At 34.9% G+C, this 22,188-nt stretch overlaps 1 protein-coding gene across 1 annotated transcript; it reads right to left on the bottom strand.

The window, feature by feature from the left end:
* Positions 1-19,761: 19,761 nt before the first annotated feature.
* LOC112002897 (UDP-glycosyltransferase 92A1-like) lies at positions 19,762-21,793 on the bottom strand. Its single transcript, XM_065763013.1, has one exon. It carries the CDS (start codon positions 21,474-21,476, stop codon positions 19,992-19,994), a length of 1,485 nt encoding a protein of 494 aa, XP_065619085.1. The 5' UTR covers positions 21,477-21,793; the 3' UTR covers positions 19,762-19,991.
* Between the last annotated feature and the right edge of the window lie 395 nt (positions 21,794-22,188).

The raw sequence follows: 22,188 nt of genomic DNA, 5'->3' as shown, positions 1-22,188 counted from the left end.
AATTGGTTATAAGTGTAATCAATTTGAGATCAATAACGTGTCATAATTTGATTGGTTAGAACTACATTTTATGGTGAGCTTGCATATACTTAATTAATTAGATAGTTAAACATTAATTATTCAATGAGTAATTTGTGCAATTATCTTTTAATTAGAGTAAATTTGGAATCAATTAAGTCTGAAATGGGAGTGATTGGAGCCATTTAATGTAAATTGGGAGCTAATTTGGGACCTATTAATGTTAATTGTGCTGAAACCATTTCCTAATAAATGACCTTTGCTCACAATTTCATCGATATCTCTCAGAATATTTGGAATCTGTGAATGAAGTTAATTTTTCCAGAAACTAGACATCCAGGGATTCAATTTGAGCACAAGAACGAGACAATTCCGATTAGAATCGAGTCAGATATGATTTTTTGAAGTTGGCTCTACGGGTTGTTACAGCAGCTACGAGAAAACCGAATTTTGGCTTGCTCCTCACTCCCATCAATCTTTCCATTTAATGCACCAGATTTTTCACAAGGCTAAAATGAGGTCTAGGTTCATGATTCTTTGTCAACCCTCATTAATGGTCTTCCATTTATATTCTCTCCACAACTACTATATAAACCCTCCCTCCCCTTCATTTCAAAGCACACAAAAAATCTCTTCTCTTCTCCTCTCTTGAGTTGTAGTAAAGTTGAGTAGTCTTGTTATATCCTGGTCTTCCTGAGACTCAAGGTATTAAGTGAGACTTACTCTCCCTCTCCTAGTTCTTCTTTTCTCCTCCACCCTTAGGACCTCCACCAAGAGTCTCCTCCTCCACTGTATGGATCTTGCATGAAAGTATAATCTCTTTCCCTAACTTGTTTTTTATGTTGTCATGATGAGAATTTAAGATTAAAGCATGACAGTAATTATTTAAATTCTCTTGAATATGTTTGAATGTTTTTAAATGTTCTTATGTGTTCTTCACATGTTCTTGGTTGTTCATCACATGTTCATGCATAAACACTAGTTTTAATCTTAAATCCACATCAAAAATATGAAAAATATGTTTGTTTCATAATTCTTTCAAATCCTTGAATTTAGGATATCATCATCCACACATATTCACAAGAATTTATTTTTCAATCCAAATGAAGTGCTTACTAAATTGAATTAGGGTTTATTACATGCACACATTTTAAATTCAACATGCAAATTGATTGATAACATATTGGATAATATGATATGAATATTAGCCACCATAATCTAGAAAACCGGTTTCACCGGGCAAGGTAGGTGCCTAATACCTTCCCACCTTGTAACATAGCCTCCGAATTTAGATCAAGGGTTAGTAGATCAAATACTTATCTATGTAATTTTCGATTTCTAGATTGTAACTAGAAAATAAAGCCATGTACTTTATCTTATATTGTATTTAGGACCAAAGCCATGTAATTTCTCATGTTCAATGTAAATTCAATTTCAAATTAATAAAATGATAAATTTTTCAATTATGGTTTTCTTATTAATTCCAACAATTAAATAAGTGGCGACTCCATTGTAAAACCCTTAATCTAAAGGGGAAAATATAATTAGTCGAACCTCCATTTTGAGAGGTAATAACACGACTCCACCCATTCACGTGGGTTTGGCCCAACACTCTAAAAAGGGGGGTCGGGGGCGCAGTCTCTCATAGATAGAAATGAGGGGGAGGTTGTTATCCTTATGATCACTTTCATAAAAGGAGGAATGACACTTCCCATGGGTGGGGTAACCCGGTACTATCTTATCAACCATAGGTTGAGCCCCCACTAGTGCGCGCCTAACCTATTTAGGGTTCTGGATAGCGTAGATGCTCTTAACAAGCAAATGGGCTTGGGACTCATGAGGCATGACATTGTTCACATGTACGAGTGCCACAAACTTGCCAACGCGGGATATTACCTCAAATCCCCATCCAACATTGTTAAATTGGTGTCGTGTCTTCCTAAGTCCAACAAAGGCATGAAGGATGACTACTTGATCACCTCTGGGGAATGGCACGACGGTTTTCACTGCCCAACTCAAGAGAGAGAACCAGGTGGGGTACCCTAGGTTTAGGTCCCTTGGCATAGGATTTAACTCTTTTAGCTTTACTACCTCTTCCCTTTAACACTTTGTTTTCCTTTAATGATGGGTTTTATTGATCTGACCATGATTTGCTCCTTGAATGTTTTTACAGATAAAAAGCACTTCGCTCCGAGACTCAACTTTGTTAACATTCAAGGTCTTAACAAAGTATTGAGGTTGGAGATATTCATAAGTGAAGATGGGCAACTGCAAGCTGTCCACTTGATACTTAACTTTGAGCCTTTGTCAAATCAGTTCTAGGATGTGGGCTAAGCGATAAGAGCCAGTGATCCCAAACTAGCCTGAATAGACGTTTCAGTGCTTGGCTTCTTGGCTCGAGGAGATTTGCCCCCTGTTAAGTTGCCCTCCCAACGTATCCCTCGTGAGGTAGTAGTTTCGAGGGAAGAAACAGTCTCTTCTCGCCTGTCTTTGGAGGCTGAGATCGACCAATTCCACCTTGGAAAAGAAGGAGAGGCACCAGAAAGACCTGTGGAGCTCTCGGATTCCAAAGCTGAATTTGACAAAATTTTCTGTGGCCCATTCTCCTAGACTTGTTGTTGCTCGGGTTGATACTAGCTCTGAGGAAGAGGAAGAGATGGCCTTGAACTTGAGGAGAGGCCTTAAAGATTTAGTGGCTGGGAGAAATAAGGGGTCGTCATCCAAGGATGCCCTAAAGACCCAACTTCCTCCCAATCCTCCCCTTCCCCTTCTCCCTTCCCCTCTCGGCCTGCACCCTGATCTAAACTTGCAAAAGAAAAAGAGGAAGGAGAAGGAGATCGAGGAAGAAGCTGAAGGGCCTGAAACAGTAAAAAACAAGCAAAGATAGACTAAAGGAGACTTCGGTGAAGAGCAAGGAGGTTGAGCACTCAGCCAATGTACGCCATCTGACCTGGAACCCCAAACTGAAGTTGGATGGCGCAGCATTGCCTTGGAATTCCACCATTAGGGAATTCCAGAAGGGCCATGCTTGCCTCATTGCCGAGGCTCTGAAATGCCCCATTTTGCTTCCCAAGGACATGGATGCCTTGAGGAAAATAAGGTAGCAAGAGCTTTTCCTGTCCCTGAAGAGGGACCTAGCCCTGGTAAGCCCCTAAGATCGCTTTATTTGTTTCCTTTCTTGCCCCTCTTTTCTATTTTGTTTCCAACATATTCCTTTGTTGTTTATGCGCAAGCTATCTAGGAAGTTTTTGTGGCCAAGGAATGGGTCAATAATGCTCAGAATAAAGCCAGGGTTGAGGCCAACCTCCGTGCCAAGGCTAACAAGGCCTTGGGCGCCTTTAGTCAGAAGAACAAAGAGCTGGCCAGAAAGCTAATTGAATAGGAGAGGGCGCATCTGAGTGTCGAGGCCGATTTAAAAACTATTGAGAAACAGGCTGAGGACCAGCGTCAAAAACTCCATATCACAGAGATAAAGCTGGCCACTCAGAGGTAGCTAGTCTTGGAGCTTAAGGGCGATCTGCAAAAGGCTAAAGAGGCATCTCAGATGGCCAATAAGGCTTCTAAGGCTACGGAGATGGCAGCCTATGAGCGCGGTGTACTGGAAACAGAGACGCAGCTAGCAGTGGAGATGGCAAGGATGTGTAGGGACTACTGCACTGAGGTATGGGCAGAAGCACTCAACCGGGTAGGAGTCCCTGCAAACTCCAAGCTGAGGAGAGCTGAGAACATTTACTTCCCGGAGGACATCCGAGAAATTCTTGCAACGCTCCCTCCTCTTAAGCAACTTTCCACCATCCAAGCCCCTTCTCCTAAACATTTAGTGTTTTGATTCAAGTTATTGAGCCATGTTTCAATCTTTGAAAGAAAATTTTAATTTTCTCTCTAATTCTCTCTTATTGGACCAACTTTATTTTAGATCATAGAGCGAAGCCAAGAGGTGCAAGTGTAGAAAAAGGCTTTTGTCCTTTGCAATGGGTAGTATTGGGAAAGGTAATACATTTTTTAGAGTTTTCTTTTCAAACCCTATTTTCATTTGATTGTTTTTATATAATATGCATTTGATTGTTTATGATTTAGCTTCATCAAATGCAGTTTTATTTTTCCTTAGAATTTGAGACTCTAGAGGTGATGAAATTGTTAGTGTTATATTATTTGGTGGAATGGGTTGTTGGCTCTGGTGCAGGGGTTGGATCAAATTGATGGAGCCACTCCCTAAATGTTATGTTTTCTGCCATTGCCCATATTATTGTTAGTTTTTATTTACTTATTATGGTTTTTGCCCTAGAAAAACATTTTAAAAAATTTGGTGGGTTAAACCCCTTCGCCTCTTTAGCTCGCTTTGACCCTTCTTTATCACTATTATTATCTTTGGTACCGGCAAAGCTATAAGTAGAGAGAAAAATAAACATATTGGTAAAAAATTGAGGGGCACAACCACCATCAGACCACCAGTAAGGTTTTTTATTCCACTTTTAAAAATTTGGACTCTTTAGTATTGTGGTTAGATTGGTTTTTATTGAGGAATTTGAATTAATTTGTGGTCAACACAAAAGGCGCTATGTAAGCCTTCATTTGGGAAGATCAAACTCTTGAAACCTATTTTTTTCCCTAAAAATAATCACTAGGTATTAGATTATATAAATACACTACATGTTATCTTCAAAATCCAAACCTAGAATTTATATTTTGATAAACTTTACCATCCCCTTTGAGGAAGTAGCTACTTATGCACATAGATATTAGTATATGTGTTTGACTAAATGCTCAAGTTAAAATCTAGTCAGGCAACATAATTATGCACGCGGAGAATTAGTTTGGCTATCTATTTGGTTGCAACACTTATATGTTCTATGATATCTATTTTTGATGTCTTTGTTTTAGACTAGGTTGAGAAGTCTAAAAACAAAGACTCTCTGTTCTCTAATTTTTTTTTTTTTTTTTTTTACAAGATAAGTTTTCTTATGGTGGAATGCTTGAAATAAATAATGGAAATCAATAGGCTTTGATAGTTCTTCATGCATTAGAAGAGAAGAGGGGCCAACCCTTCATCCTCAAAGTGTTCAACAAAATACCTAACCCAAACTGAAAAAGAAAAAGGGGCTTAGGCTTGGAGGCGTGGCTTATAAAGATAGTGTTGACTTTAAGCATCCTCCAAGTTTTATTATGTATCATCTTTAAAGGATGCCAACAATATTGATCTTATGGAAAAAGTTACATAAAATATTGAGAAAAAAAAAATGATATTTGCATAGTTATATAGCTTCAGCTAAAGCAATCAAGCATACTTTTAGCCTTCAAAGAACACATATCTACGAGTGGCTAAACGTTCATTTTGGGTAGTTTTAACTTTTCATATAATTCACCTTCACATATTCATTTATTTTAATTTATACTTTTCTATAAATTTTTTTTAATATAGATATTTATAAGTAAACAATGAAATAATGATTCATGAAGAATCAAAAAAAAAATATATATATATATATATTATCTATACATATTCATCCTGTGCGGTTGTAACGTTATATATAATTTTGCATTTATATATTCATCTACTTTACTTTAGATGTTTATAACTAAATAATGAAATCTATGAACAAGGTAATTAAAACAATCATATTTCTACTCTTGAAAAAGTCACCAATTTTTTTTTTTTTTTATTTTAAAAAGGCCTTTTACATTTCCTTGGAAAATCATTAAAAAAAATTAAGGCTCATTATTAGTTCCGTTAAGATATTAATTATAGGTGTCTTAATTGATTGAGACCAAACTAGAGAAATGTCTTTTATATTTCCTTGAAAATTTAGTAGGGAAAAAAAAAAAAAAACCTTTGACCTACCACTAACATAACTACATCTATAACTAATAATCATAAAAATTACAGCTACCAAGAGAACATACAAAGTAATAAAGAATAAACGAAGGAAGAAAAAAAGAAGTGAAATCAAATGTCAATTAGTATTTGTTAAATGGAAAATAAAGTATTCTCTAGAAAAAATGGAAAATAAAGAAGTGGTCAAGAGGAGTAAAAAAATAAAATAAAGATGACCATATAGAGGACATTAAAAACCTTACAGTGCAATAAAATCAACCATTACATTCACTTAATTAAATCAATAATCAGCAATTAAACATAATAATACAAAATTCAAATTTAAAACTAATCAATCTCTAACTAGGGAAATTATAATTCCTATCATAACTAAAAATAAGATGTTCTCCAATTAATAATAATAGAAATCATATAAGAAACAAAGTTGAAAATCATCAACTAGTAAATATATGATAATGGTAAGAAACGTTATAGATGAGATCATGAAAATTATGATAAAACTAATTAAAAAAAAAAAAAACTCTTTACAAAGTTTAGGGACCAAAATAGTATTTTACCTAAAAAATTATCATGTGCAATGCGCGGGTCTGCAACTAGTGTTGTATATAATCAAAGGTTTTTGATCCTTGCTAATAAAGCATTCATCTCACCCGGGAAATGGAATTCTTTTTTTGTTGCTTTTCTTTTGTACAAGTGGCCTTTAGAACAGCATCATCCCACAAATGTTTGTCTACAATATCATCTATATCAGTGGTGGCTCTAGATTTTTTTTAATTATTTTTTTTTAGGGTGGTTCTTAAGAAGCAGAAATTACACTATCTAATAAAAAGAGATATTAATATATTGACTCCAACAACAACCAAAAACACACAAATTTATATCTAAACAAAGACTTTCTATGTTAAAGTCAATACGAATTCACTTAGAAAATGAAAATAAATTTTGCACAAGAAATGAATCTTGCACAAGAGATAAATCTTTTTTTTGAGGAAGACACAAGAGATAAATCTTGAGTACGTGATTTCCTTATTAAATATTTGTCCATAATAACTAGTAAAAGAATAAATAATAAACTATAAGTTCATTTAAAATATTAATAAAATTATTTTTATTTAATTATTTCATTATATTTTTTTACTGACCACTAGTAGTCTAGCACACTCCCTACTATTTAGTTCGCTTTACACAATGTAAGACTAAAAATATACTCCATCATCCACCCAGCTCAGCCCACTGAGTAACATAGTTGGGTTTTTTTTTTTTTTTATTTATTTGTCAGGGAAAAAAAATCAAAGTTTTTTTTTTTTTTTTTTTGCTTTTTAGCTGACATATTGATATACTATAGATCCACAAGGACCAATCTTTGAAATGGCTTTTCACTTGTTCCTTTTTTTAGCAAAAGTGATTTTGTGAATCTTAAGGAAAGAGAAAATCATCTGTCAAGAATTCTTTTTTCCTTTGTTTATAAGGAAAGAGATGAGAGAAATAAAATATGGAAATAATTGGTTTTTATGGGTCTCACCAATTTTATATTTTTTTCATTCCCTCCAAATCCACAAAATTATTCTTACATTTATACACATGAAAATTTTCAAATATTTGTGAAATTACATTTATATTTTCATAATTAAATATTAACTTAGAATTTATAAGGATAAAGTAGTAAATTTATTTTTTTTATTACTATCTTTCTTACCTTTTTCTTTCCCTCTACGTCTAATCACACGAATAAATATATTTTTTTCCCTTCTGTTTTCACAAAAGTCAAAAACATGTGGGACGCTCTTTGAACTTTGTAGGATTGCGCGAAAGAGGGTATCCTTGGTAGTTGGCACCATCCACTTTTGTTTGCTCTTGAGCAAAAAATGGTGCTAGTAATATTAGATATTTTAATACATAAATCTATTACTGACAATGAAAAATAGTTCAAACATTTATATATTATTTTGTTGAAATAAAATACTAATTATATTTTTTATCATATTAATTTGTAATTTTTTTATTATAAAATTTGTATCAAAGTTATAACAAATTTTATTAAAAAAATGCTTATAGTCAGATATGACAAGAATTTGATTAATGCCAATTAAATAACATAATAAATGAAGCATAAATTACTTTTTTCCTTTTTTTTTTTTGATTGACTTGGTTAGGTTTGTGGTTAATTTTACCCCTCCCTAACATTACTGATTACTCTCGCCATCGTATAAGTTGGGTTCAATGGTCCTTCTTAAAAAAAAAAAGAGTTGGGTTCTATGGTTTACCAAAAAATAAGTTGTTTTCTTATGGATAAATGCATGTTCACCTTCAATAGATGTTACAACTCACTTATCAAGAGCTTTATAGTTTAATTGACACTTCTTTATGCACAAAGTACTTAGGGGTCTAGAGTTCGATTATTGTAACTATCTAAAAAAAAATGTTACAACTCACCTTCAATTGCCCTTCCCCCGTCTGAGCGATGTTCTCAAGGAGGAAGCTCTTTTGTTTTCTCCTTTGTAATTTTTTCTGTTTTTTAATAAAATTTTATAGTTCAAAAAAAAAAAAAAAATTACTGATAAGAAGTTAGCTATTTACTACTTACTATTCTCAACACATGAATATAAGGTCGAACTTTTAACACACACTTCCATGATATTGCAATGTAAAATTAAAGCATAAGTATGGTACCTAGAAAGTTAAAATCTCAGTTGCGCTATCTCAGTTTTTGTCATCCAAAATCTGATGTTGTAGAACCCACAATTTTCAGTCTAAAAGTTAATGTTGAAGATGGATCTACAGCAACTAAATGACAGCAGAACAAGAAGGAAACGACACCAGGTTGCTTTGATGAAATAAGTAAAGAAGCTAAGAAAACGGCAGCATTTTGTTCAATGAAGAAACAGCAAACGCGTGAGAAGTTGTAAACTTAAGAGAAGCACGTGCAAAACCAGATGTCATGATCTGGTTGGTCAAGCTCAGAAGCCGTTTCACAGTGGAGTTTGTTAGGAGTTAGTTACAAGCTTGGTTTTACTTTCCCGCCTTTTTCTTTCTTCTCTTGTTGTATATAAACAGAGCAGTTACATTATTTGTACACATCTTTTTCATTTTTTTTGATTCAATATACAGAATACTCTCAGATTTAGAGAGGTTTTCACATTGCTTTCTAGAATCTTCTTTTCTTATAGTTAGTTTATTTGTGCTTGATTTATTGAAATCCAACTTCTGAAGGAGGGTATAACCAAGCAGGCAAAGAAATCGGCTGTAACGGTGTTTGTGTGAATTTCTTTTGTCAGGCCTTCCACTCCACTAAAAAAAATTAATTATTTGGAATGTAGTCAATGTGCAATTTGGTGAAAGAGTTTAATGTGTCTAAATATATATGTGCTTGTTCAGATTGCTTTGATTACAAGCATTTTGTCAGCTAAAGTCACTCTGGACAGTAGTCAGTGAGCAATTACTAAAATCACTCTCAGGACATGGAGGACTATGAGCTGGGAATAATGCTCTCTCTCTCTCTCTCTCTCACACACACACACAATACTACATATATTATAAGATTTTGTTGATAATGGAACTCTTATTCACTTAATGAAATGTTTACATCAGCTCTGCCCTTTATATACAAAATAGAGGAACGGTTACTAACTTAACAGATTAACAAACTTCTAACTAACTCACTTAACACTAAAACTAAAAACTCACGTGCTCTCTCACGTGTAATACTAAAACATTATATACAATAGAGCTAAACTACATTCAGTTTATACAAAGAATTATGCAAAGCTACATGTCGTTGCCTTCTATTTCTAAGTCTGACTTCTGCTGCGACTGATGCTGCTGCTGCATACTCTGCTGCTGCTGCTGCAATCTTTGACACTCCCCCTCAAGATGGACACCACTGGAGTGAATATTTAGGATTCCCATCTTGCCAATTAAGACAGTAAACTGACTTAGATTCAAGGCCTTTGTCAATAAATCTGCCAATTGAGAATGGCTCCTAATATTCATCAACCTTATAACTCCATCCTCTACTTTGTCTCTCACAATATGACAGTCAATTTCAATGTGTTTTGTGCGTTCATGAAACACAGGGTTAGATCCTATGTGGATTGCTGCCTCACTATCACTGAACAACAACGCTGCTTTGTCATGTTCTATATTTAGATCCTTCAACAAGTACAAAATCCAGGTCACTTCACACACAGCCACAGCCATTGACCTGTACTCAGCTTCTGCAGTAGATCTAGATACTATATTCTGTTTCTTAGACTTCCAAGAGACCAATGAGTCACCTAGGAAAACACAGAAACCTGTAATGGACCTTCTGGAATCTAGACAAGCAGCCCAATCTGCATCTGCAAAGGCTTTTATGTGCAGTGAAGTGTTTGATGGAAAAAACAATCCTTGACCTGCCGTGCCTTTAATGTACTGGATGATTCTATATGCTGCCTTTAAATGAGGTTTTCTAGGCTTAGACATGTACTGACTTAACCTGTGCACAGAGTAAGTAATATCCGGCCTAGTGATTGTCAAGAACAGCAGTCTACCTATCAGCCTTCTATACATTCCAGCATCATGTAGTAACTCACCATCATCTTTGCTCAACTTTAAAGTAGCTTCCATGGGAGTTCTAGCTGGTTTACAACCAAGCATTCCAACATCATGAACAATTTCAAGAGCATATTTTCTTTGACACAAAGAAATGCCCTTTTGTGATCTTGCAACCTCCAAACCCAGAAAATACTTCAAACTACCCAAATCCTTAAGTTTGAAATGCTTGTTTAGATACACTTTAAGGTCTTCTACAGCTTTAGGATCATTGCTACCAATTAGGATATCATCAACATAAACTAGAAGAGCAATGAACAATCTACCATCCTTCTTAATGAATAAAGAGTAATCTGCTTTGGATTGAACAAAACCATGCTGCAATAAGGTGTTTGAAAACTTTGAAAACCATTGCCTTGAAGCTTGCTTAAGGCCATACAATGACTTATGCAATTTGCAAACCAATTCCCTTTTTAACTCCTTGGACTCCCCCTTTCTATCCAACTCCCCCTTGCTGTGCAAACCAGGAGGAAGAGACATGTAGACATCTTCAAGGAGATCACCATTTAGAAAAGCATTATTAACATCTAATTGGTGAAGACTCCAACCTTGCACAGCAGCCAATGCCAAAAACATTTTGACAGTGACCATTTTAGCCACAGGGGAGAAAGTCTCAGTGTAGTCTAAACCCTCTTGTTGGGTATAACCCTTGGCAACCAACCGTGCCTTATACCTCTCTATGCTACCATCAGCCTTGTATTTGATTTTAAAAACCCATTTACAGCCAACAACCCTCTTATTTGATGGCAAGGGAACGACAGACCAAGTGTGATTCTGTTCTAATGCATCAATCTCAGCTGCCATAGCAGCTTCCCAGTTAGGATCACCAACAGCTTGATGGTAAAATTGAGGTTCCTTAAGGGTAGAAATGTTATTACAGAAGTGAGAATAGCTAGGAGACAATTTTTGAGAAGAAACAAAATTAGAAATGGGGTACCGAGTAGAAATTGTATTGCACTGGTAGGATTGGAGATATGGAGGAGGTTTAGACACCCTAGTAGACCTTCGAAGAAAGGGAATAGAAGCATCAGGGGATGTTGAAGGAGTATGTTCAGGTTGTAAAATAGCATCATCAACAATGTCATTAGGTAAGTAGATGGACAAATCCTCTGGAAGATCAGAAAAATGAGCTTCAAGGATTTGAGAATCTGGACTAACAGTATGAGATTGGACCTTAGGATCATCAATAGGTAAAGGAGGGGCATCAGGAGTACAAATGTGAGAAAAAGGATCAGATGGTGAAGACAAAGTTGAAGATGGAATAGAGTGAAAAGGAAAAATAGCCTCATGAAAAGTAACATCCCTTGAAACAAAAATTCTTTTAGAATGTAAATCAAGTAATTTGTAACCTTTAACAGCAAAAGGGTAACCCAAGAAAATACATTTGATGGCTCTAGGATCAAATTTAGACCTGTGATGAGCCAATGTGGATGCAAAACAGAGACAACCAAACACCCTAAGAGAATGATAATCAGGGACTTTTCCATAAAGTAACTCAAAAGGGGTCTTATGATGAAGAAGAGGGGAGGGAAGCCTATTAATGAGATGCACTGCTGTAAGAATACAGTCACCCCAATAGGCAATAGGAACTTTGGACTGAATCCTCAAAGCCCTTGCAACACATAAAATATGTTGATGTTTCCTCTCCACAACAGAATTTTGTTGTGGAGTGGCAACACAACTATGTTGGTGTATAATACCATGACTCTTGAAGAAATCAGTCATTTGAAACTCAAGGCCATTGTCTGTTCTAAAAACCTTAATAGATTTATTGAACTGAGTGTTGATCATGAAATAAAATGATTGTAAAAGAGGCCTAGTATCAGACTTAGACTTCATGAGATAGACCCAAGTTGACCTAGTACAATCATCAACAATAGTAAGGAAGTATTTGTGGCCTTCAACAGTAGGAACTGAATATGGACCCCAAATATCACAGTGTACAATATCAAAAGGTATTTTAGAAATGTGATTAAGGAAAGGAAACGGCAGTCTTTTGTGTTTTGCAAGTGGGCAAATCTCACAATCTTTATTAAAAGTACAAACAACATCAGGAAGTACATTCTTTAAAGAGGAAAGTTTAGCATCAGAGGGATGTCCTAATCTGAGATGCCATAAGGAAGAAGGTACAACAACATTATTGATTACAGGGGATTGTGATTTATTAAAAAAAGACTTGAAAACAGAATTGAAAAGGGATTGAAAGGATGAACCAGAGTTGATTGGAGAGGTACAAGCATCTGAGGGGTTTTGCTGCAGCAAATATAACCCATCATGAACTTCACCCACACCAATCGTCCTCCAGCAAATAAGGTCCTGTATGAAGCAAAGATTGGCTAAGAAAATAAGGCAACAGGAAGAAGATTTTGTAATTTGACTGACTGACAAAAGGTTGAAAGAGAAAGAAGGGACACAAAGCACATTATGAAGAACTAGATCAGTTGAAAGGGAAATAGAACCTATATGGGTTACTATAGCTGTTTCACCATTTGGAAGTTGAACATTAGTGCTAATGGCAGTAAAATTTGTAAACAAATGAACAGAATGCACAATGTGGTCTGTTGCTCCAGTATCAATAACCCAAGTATCTCTATTAAAAACTGTCTTATGTACTATTTGAGCAGAAAATATGGAATGCTTCAAATTGATGCCTTCAAAGAAAGTCATACCTGACATATTGAGAACATTGCTAGACTGAGAAACAGTTTCTTGGCGTGATGCTTGAGATTCTGGATGGGTCTTGATCACATTACCAGCCATATGGACCTCCTTATTTCCCATGTTAAGCTGAGCAGCTTGCATTTGATTGCCTAACATAGCCAGAAACTGCTGACATTGCTCCTTAGTGAAGGGAAATTGATTATCATCAATAACTGACTGAGCTCTCTCTGTAAAATCTTCTTGAACACCAACTTGATTCACAATTGGATTCTTTCCTTTAGGTTTGAAACCAGGAGGAAATCCATGTAGTTTGAAACACTTCTCCGCAGTGTGACCAAGTTTCCCACAATGATTACAGATAGGCCTATCCTTGCCCTTAGAATTCTTACCCACAGGAAAAGAAATAGCATTGTAACCTTTCACAGCAAGAGCAGTTGACTCAACGTGAGCATTTGAGCTTCCCACACGTCTCTGCCTTTCTTCTTGAATCAACAGAGAATATGCTTTGTTAATGGATGGAAGTGGTTCCATTAACAAAATTTGCCCTTTAATTTGAGAATATGAATCGTTGAGTCCCATTAAAAATTGCATCACAGAATCTTGAAGATGAACATTCTCAATTCTTTGTGAAAGATTGCAAGTGCACTTCCCACAAGAACAAGTTAGGGCAGGTCTGAAATTCTTGAGTTGATCCCAATACAGTTTCAATTGAGTGAAATAAGAAGTAATTGAAGAATCACCTTGATTCACTGATGCAATATCCTTCTGCAACTCAAAAACCCTAGGTCCATTACCTTGGGAGTGTGTATCTCTTAGATCATTCCATATTTCCAATGCCGTGTCTCTATAAGTGATGCTTACTCTGATCTGAGGTGAGACAGCTTTCATCAACCATGAACCAACCATATTATCGCATCGAATCCAAGCATCGACTGCCGCTGGTGTTTTGACCAATGGAGAAGATAAAGTGATTGAGCCATCAACGAAGCCAAACTTATTCTTCACAATCAGAGCCTTCTTCATAGATCGAACCCAGGCATGATAATTTTCACCAATCAAGACCTCTGATACGAGCATAGCTCCAGGGCTTTCAGCATGATGAAGATATAGAGGATTACGAATATCCTCTACCAATGCTGGATCACGTTCAATCGAAGTAGAAGGAGAATCTGGTGTAGAGGTTGTGGACGCCATTGAAGCAACTCAAAGCTCTCAAGAATGAAACCCTAGAATTTGGGAATTTTCTAGAACGAGACTAGAACTTGAGAGAGCCTTTGCTCTGATACCATATAAGATTTTGTTGCTAATGAAACTCTTATTCACTTAACGAATTGATTACATCAGTTCTCCCCTTTATATACAAAACAGAGGAACGGTTACTAACATAACAGATTAACAAATTTCTAACTAACTCACTTAACACTAAAACTGAAACTCACGTGCTCTCTCACGTGTAATACTAAAACATTATATACAGTATAGCTAAACTACATTCAGTTTATACAATTAATTACACAAAACTACATGTCGTTGTCTTCTATCTCTAAGTCTGCCTTCTGCTGCAATTGATGCTGCTGCTGCATACTCTGCTGCTGCTGCTGCTGCTGCTGCAATCTTTGACAACAGTGATTGCCCACACACCCCATCCCTCACAAGTTCACAACCCAAAGTCACCAACAAGAAGAACTAGGCTTGAAAGCCCAAAAGAAGCTGGAAAGATACCATACGGCCACCAAAATTAAATATTGGATCAGCTCAAACAAGCCCAAATTATATAAAAGCATTAATCGAAGAAGATTTCATAACAAAGCTCACTCCATGAAATTTCCTGGTCCAGAAAGCACATGAAAATTGATCATGGGTCATGAATTGTCACTTTCAATATCAATATACCATTTAAAATGGTATTTTTTTTCCAAGAATTGTCACAAAAATTATAGTCTTTAACCTTTGATATTGTACAACGAAATTAATAATCTAATGGATACCTCAAAGAGAGTAGCAAGGAAAAGAAAACAGAAAAATATGTGTTATGCTACAATATCTTCGAGGGACATGACATTACCAAATTAGTTCTAACATTATTAATGTATATATATATATATTCATAGGTAAAGATGAGAGAAAATTCAATTAGGTTTTAAATTGGATTCTAATTGTTGTCTAATTTTGCGTCACGTGTCCTATTTAAGTTTTTTTATTTTATTTTTTGTTCTAGGTGAGTTAATGAGGTGCAAAAGACGAAGAGTTCAATATAAATAAATCATCAAAAAATCAATAAACAAAAAAAGAAAAAAGAAAGAAAGAGTAAACTCATGTTTATGTCCAAAAGAAATGAGAGAAAGAGAGTAATTTGAATTCATATAAGTATGTAATTGTATTTTTTTTTTAATTATACCATGTATATGCACAAATTATACACTAATTTATTATAATTAGTAAAAGCATTAATCGCATTTACACAATACCTCAAAAGAAATACTATATCTATCCAGTAATATCATTATTATCAATACATTTGCGTTAAAGACATCCTTACGATACAAATTCACACTTAAGCTGTGATAAATCAACCTGCCCACTTCTCCACTTTAGTTTTTTTGCTTTCTTTATTCGCAGCCACCCCACCTACTCACTTTAATTTTTTTGCTTTCTTTTTTTGCTACCACCCACTTCTTCACTTTTCTCATGCTCTTCAACTTTTTGCTTTTGTCCGGTATGAGGATAGGAGAATAAAAATGCAAGACCGCCGCAACTATTTCACAATATTTTTGTGTTTTTGCAAGGTGTGTAATATGAATTATGATCAAAATAGTTTATTTTAAATGTTTTAATCTTAAACTTTGCAAGCCTTAGCTAGCTCAATTGATAAAAATTATTGTTATTAAATAAAATGCCTAACATCAAATCCTACTCAATCTACACAAAAAAAGAAATTCATTAGTGTTTTAACTCTTAACATAATAATAAAGAATAAACATTATGAAATGGATGTTATAAATTCAAACTACCATATTTATAAAAGATTGTTACATTTTATATGATTAAACTCACATTTTCTTTATAAGTATATATAGTTAGTTAACGAGAAGTTTTAAACATACGTGAACCATTAAACAACTTTGTTATGGACACAATTTTTTTACAACTTTGCATACACATTTAATGAGTCGCTAGTCCTGTATCTCACCCTCCACCTTAATCTTGTACACCATTTGAACTACAACTCAGCCGTGGCCTTCACATAAATTTATAGGTACTTTTAGTTGGACTTTATGTTGTTTATGTTTTGATTGGGATTGGGGCACCATATACCGTTTTTCTATGTACCATTTTTATTTTTTATAATACGATAGTTGGGATGAAGAATTTGAAACTTAATTTTTTATAATTGTTTTTTGAAAATATCAAAAAGCGCCAACTAAGGAAGTTACAAGGTTTTTGTCTTATAGACACAAATTTTAAATTAACTTTTTAAAGTAATAAATTGAAAGTGTTAGACAATCATTTTTACATATACCCAATTGATACATTGTTCTCTTTTTTCTTCTCTTTTTTTCAATCATTTTAGCAAGTTGAGGTAAAAGTTATAATATATTACTTTTTATCTTTTAAATGTGCTACAATTTCTCTAGGAGTTAAACTTCTGTTCAATACATCGTAATATATATGGACAATGTCCAGTAAAATAAGTCTACAGTTCAACTTTTCTTTAAGTCTTTTTTTAAAATTTTTTTGCTGAGAACTTTTCTATGAGTCAAGCTGCCACTTCAGACGTCTCTCACAATTTCTGTTTCTTAGACTTTTTTTAACCAATTAATAAAATGGATGTCGGCTAAAGTCTCCAACTTTCTTGGGTCTACCGAAGGCCGAGTCGTACATGGTAGGTGACCAATTTTTTGACTAATTGACAATGCAAAATAAATAAACACTCCTTTCAATGCAGCTGTTACACAAGATATAAAACTCGTTTTTTGTTTTTGTTTTTTGTTTTGGATGAATGAATAATTTTATTCAAATAGAAAGCAACTACTAACCAATAAGGCACCCAGCCTGATAACCTTAACAAAACAGAAAGGGCTGTTACCAAAGTCAAAAGAACCATACAAACTATGCATCAAACTCCATTTAGCAAGAGAGTAGGCGGCCTCATTGGCTTCTCTAGGGACCCACCTAAAAGACAAAAAAGGGAATTTGGAGGCCAGATACTTTAAACTTTGAATGACATTCTCAATAATCCATGGGTTGTCCATACCTTGCACTGTGATTGATTTGTAGCAAACTTGAGAGTCGCCTTCTAACATGATTGGGCCTAAATTTAAAGGCTCAGCAAGATGCAAAACTCATAAAGGAGCCTTTGCTTCTCCCTAGAGAGGGAGGGTGATCTTCACTTTTTTGGAGCAAGCAAATATCAACTCTCCTCTCCAATCCCTAGCTCTGACTGCAACAGCAGAATGATGGGCGCCTACAGCAGTGTCGACATTTATTTTAAAAGAGCCATTCCCAAACTTCAACCATTTAGCTGGAACTCTAATGCCTTGAATCTGTGGAGAGGATCTAACTTTACGATGTTCTGCAAATAGTCTAATAATTTTGGCTCTTAAATCTTCATAACTGGCTACTCTACCCTCAAATAGAGCCTCATTCCTTAGTCTCCAAATCAAATCACAAAGTAATTAAGGCCCCAAAAAGAAGCAAGTCCTCACGAGCCTCTTGGAAAGGAGGATCAAGTAGAAAATGGATGAATTGGGCCGAGGTGGACAGCTCGCAATTATCAATCCTTATTTCCTAGTGACTATTGAACCATAATGCTCTAGCTAGAGGGAAATTAATAAAAAGATGGATAGTTGACTCTTGCCCAGTATTACATAGGTGGCAACTGGTGTCTGCATTGGCATCATACACCAATTTAGATTAGCTTTGGATTTGGAAAAAAAGATTTAGTTTTAAACAAATTTATAATTTTAGATTTTAATTATCAATAAGAAGATAACATGTGTCTTATTATGTGTAATGTACATTGTGCCGATTTGGATAGCACTTTGTTTCACTTAAAGTGGCGTTGCGTTTTTAGGTTTTTTTTAGCAGGAGTTATTGACTTTTGAGGGACAAAAAGTACTGTGCGTGAACAGTGCGCACTGTTCACATATTAAAAATATTAAAAATGAGTCCTACAATACTATTCATATATTTAAAAATTATTTTGTTATAGTATTTTTAGCAACAATAAGTTTTTAGCAACAATAAGCTGTATCCAAACAGACCCATTATTTACTTAGTTAGTTGAGTTAAGTGAGTTATATGCATTATACATGACAAGAACTAATTTAATCATCTTACTGACCACCGCACACCCTAGGTGTGATAATCACTCCATAAATATAAGTACTTGTGAAGTGTGAGAAGAAGAATCGAGATTCAAGTCTCTAGAATGGAACTTCACACACACACACACACACACACATATATATATATATATATTAATGCTTATTTAGTTATTATTTTTCTTAAAAAATAATTTATTTATATACCATTTCACACTATTGTCAATTTTAGTAAATAATTAAACAAATAAACCTTTTAATAAAGGTTAATTTTTTAATTTTTTTTAAAATTTTTAGTGAAGCTTAATCTAAACGCACATAAGTGCTATATATATATAAGATTCCCTTCCTCTCTTTTTCCTTGTTCAATATCCCAAAAAAAAAAAATTAGTTATTTTTAAACATATATTGACCGTACCTGAAAATTTGCTGAAAAATGATATCTCCACAATATTTTTATAACAAATTCTAAATAACAGGTTATTACTAGTTGTTATTGTTAGAGCAAAAAAATAATTTTAGTGTTAAGTTCAAATTTAAACCTATAACAACTAATAATCTATAACTTATTATAAAAATATTATAGACATAACAACTCTCAAATTTGCTTCGTACCGTACATATGCATGTGCTTAATCTTGTCCAAACAAGCCTAGTTTTAAAACCTACAAGATATCCATAAAAAAAATAAAAAACCTGCAACATGAAGGGAATAGGCAGAGAATTGGGAAGAGGAACTTGGATTTATCCTCCACTGATCTCACAAATGTCCTTATCTACGGGGGAATCAAGATAAGCGCACAATAATTTGAATCTTGGATATCACAGTTCACAGACACACCATTCAATTTTCAGACTTATTTTAATACTTATTCCTTCAGGGAAAAAAAAATAAAGAAAAAAAAGCACTTAGATATTAACCTGATAATGGTAGTCTTGGTTGCAGTGTTGCGGACGTGATCTCACAACTCCAAGTTGAGGGTGACAGTCTCACAGCGGTCTTTGTTGAGAGAGAGAGAGAGAGAGAGAGAGAGAGATCTTATAAATTTTTTTTTATATAAAAAAGTAGTTTCTTTTTATTTCAAAAAAGCAATTGAAAAGAGAAAATGAAAAAAAGTGTGTTAATTAAAAAAAAAAAACTATTTTGCACAATAATTTTTTAGAAAAAAATTTTAAAACCTGTTTTTTTTTTTTTTTTTTTTAATATTTATGAACAACATGAATAATTTTTTTAAACGGGTGCCAAACAACATAACCATTAGTGGGACCCCCTATTTTCAATTGCTCTTCTGACTTATTGTAAGAGTAATTTTAAGAAAAAAAATAAAAATAAAGTACAAAAAGAATAAAATATACTGTTATTTTAGAATTAAACTCGGACTAAAACTTTTATTTTTTAAAACATGGGCATGATTTTAACAATGTCCCAGACACATAGTTTGTAATGATCACTGTGGCTGAAATGGAGATAAAAAGTCACTAATCTAGACAAAGATTGAAATAACATGGAAAAAAGTTCCAATGCTTACCCAAAAGCCATTCTTCTAAAATTCCTTTTCCATCAATCAAGCCACAATATTCTGTTCCTTCTTAGTCTTCTTCCTCATTGACAATGCAGCACTGAAAAAATCATCCAAGGCTTTGACAGAAGACCCTTTGAAACCTTCCTCATCTTTCATGGCATTCTTAATCATCTCCATCACTTCACAAGCTCTCCTTCTCATTTCATTGCCTTTCTTTGTCTCATTCATCACCAACTCAATTTTCTCAACTATATTTTCATGTCTAATCTCACAGCTCTTCCCTCTGGCTAACTCCACACAAACTCCCAACTCTTCCTCCAGCAACTTCACATTGAAAAATTGCTCTGCTGCCATAGGCCACCCAATAATAGGCACACCATGACTAAGCGATTCAAGCACTGAATTCCACCCACAATGACTCAAAAATGTAGAAACAGACTTGTGAGACAAAATGTCCACCTGGGGTGCCCAATTATGCACTAGTAACCCTCTTTTTGATCCCTTTATTCTCTCTTCAAATCCTTCTGGCAACCATTCGTTTGCTTTGAATTCTGAGTTCAAGTCAAACCCAATTGGTGGCCTAACAACCCAAATGAAATTCTTGCCACTAGCCTCCAACCCCATAGCCAATTGCATCATCTGTGAGGCAGAGATGGTGTTCATTGAGCCAAAAGACACATAAAGAACAGAATTCAAAGGCTTTGTATTAAGCCATTCAAGACAAAGCTCAGAACTAATACCACCTTCTTTGCCAGCACGAGCTTGCCTTTTTGTGGATAAAAGAACCGGCCCAATAGGCCAAACAGGCCGACCAAGTTTGCGCCTAAAGTACAACAATCCAACATGGTCAAACTCTTCCACAGTGTTAAACAAAATCCCATCAGATTTCACCCACTCTGGAAGATTCTTCTTTTGGTGAAAGATAGACCAAGGATCAGTACCATCAGCCTCTTTTATAGTTATTGCTAACTGTGAAACATGAATGCTTGAAGCTTCAGCAAAATCAGGCAAATAAAACTCATCAGAATCCACATACCTGTGAGGCAGGTTCATCCAGAGAGAATGGTAACAAGCCAAGCCGAACCCACCTGCACCACTAAATATTGCATGAAACACATTGAGCTCTTTAGCAACACTTGCAGTCCATCCAAAGAAAATGTCAGCAATGATACAAACTGGAGGGTTGCCTTGTTGTTCGGTGAGATTTTCAATGAGCTTCTTGAATGATGGCTCGAGAGAAACGCCGGCTTCCACGAGTTGGATGACTTGGTAGTAAGGAAGAGCGTCTGTGTTCTCAGTGTTGGGAGGGAGGCCATAGTCAGAGCTTGAGAAAGGGATTTCAAGGAGGTTAATGGAGGAATTTGGAGGGAGAGAGGACCGTAGCTTCTTGATGTTTAAGGGGGTATTGACCAAAGTTACAGTGTAGTTTTTGCTTTGTTCTATGTGGAGGGCTAAGGCTAGGAAAGGTATGATATGGCCTTGTGCCATGAATGGGAATAGCACTATGTTTTCCTCTCTCTCTGCCATTGCTCTAACAGTGTATTTGGTTCGGAGTTGTGTGCTTTTGAACCAAATTATGGGGGTTGTTGAAGTGGTCCTAAAGGTTTTTTGACATCAAAAGTGAAAAGAAAATAGTTTGTCTGATTTAGTGATTTGTGGGACTGGGTTGAAATTGAATAGTAAGACACTTTCTATGGGGAGTAGCGTTTTTTTTTTTTTTGATCAGATTATGGGGAGTAATGTTAGTAAAATGGACATGGACTCTTTCACATTTATTGCAATTTGGTAAGGTAATAATGTTTTGGATGACTCACAAGACTTAATATCACACAATTCACATTATAAAAGTGCCGGTAACTTTTAATTGCTCTTAAATGCTCTGAGAAGGCTTTAAACTCAAAGAGGTACACACAATTGGGCGATGTGGAATAAATAACCCACTTACAATATCCTGGTCCAAATGTGTAAAAAAAATTATAAAAAGATTTTGTACCACTATTTATAATTTTATATTGTTGTATTTGTGACACCATTATTATTACAAATGCTTTACATATGTTTGTTCCTGGAATGGCGTTCTGCCGAGTCAAAAAAAGGAGAAAGGGCTGATGGAAAAGAAGAAACGCAGTAAATGACTTTTGTGCTCGTGAGTGCTGACCTCATCACTACTCTCAAATTGTAAAATATTGACCATTTTCTTTGCGGAGGTCAGGTCGGTACGTGTAAACAGGCTCAAATT

The sequence above is a fragment of the Quercus suber genome, unplaced genomic scaffold (genome assembly GCF_002906115.3).
Source record: "Quercus suber isolate HL8 unplaced genomic scaffold, Cork oak 2.0 scaffold_486, whole genome shotgun sequence".
Classification (NCBI taxonomy): domain Eukaryota; kingdom Viridiplantae; phylum Streptophyta; class Magnoliopsida; order Fagales; family Fagaceae; genus Quercus; species Quercus suber.
The sequence above is the reverse complement of the archived record's forward strand: the minus strand, read 5'-3'. Positions and strand labels throughout refer to the sequence as shown.

What these genes read in the sequence shown, in the direction of transcription:
- LOC112002897 (XM_065763013.1), bottom strand. Translation starts at nt 21,476, where the DNA reads ATGGCAGAGAGAGAGGAAAACATAGTGCTATTCCCATTCATGGCACAA.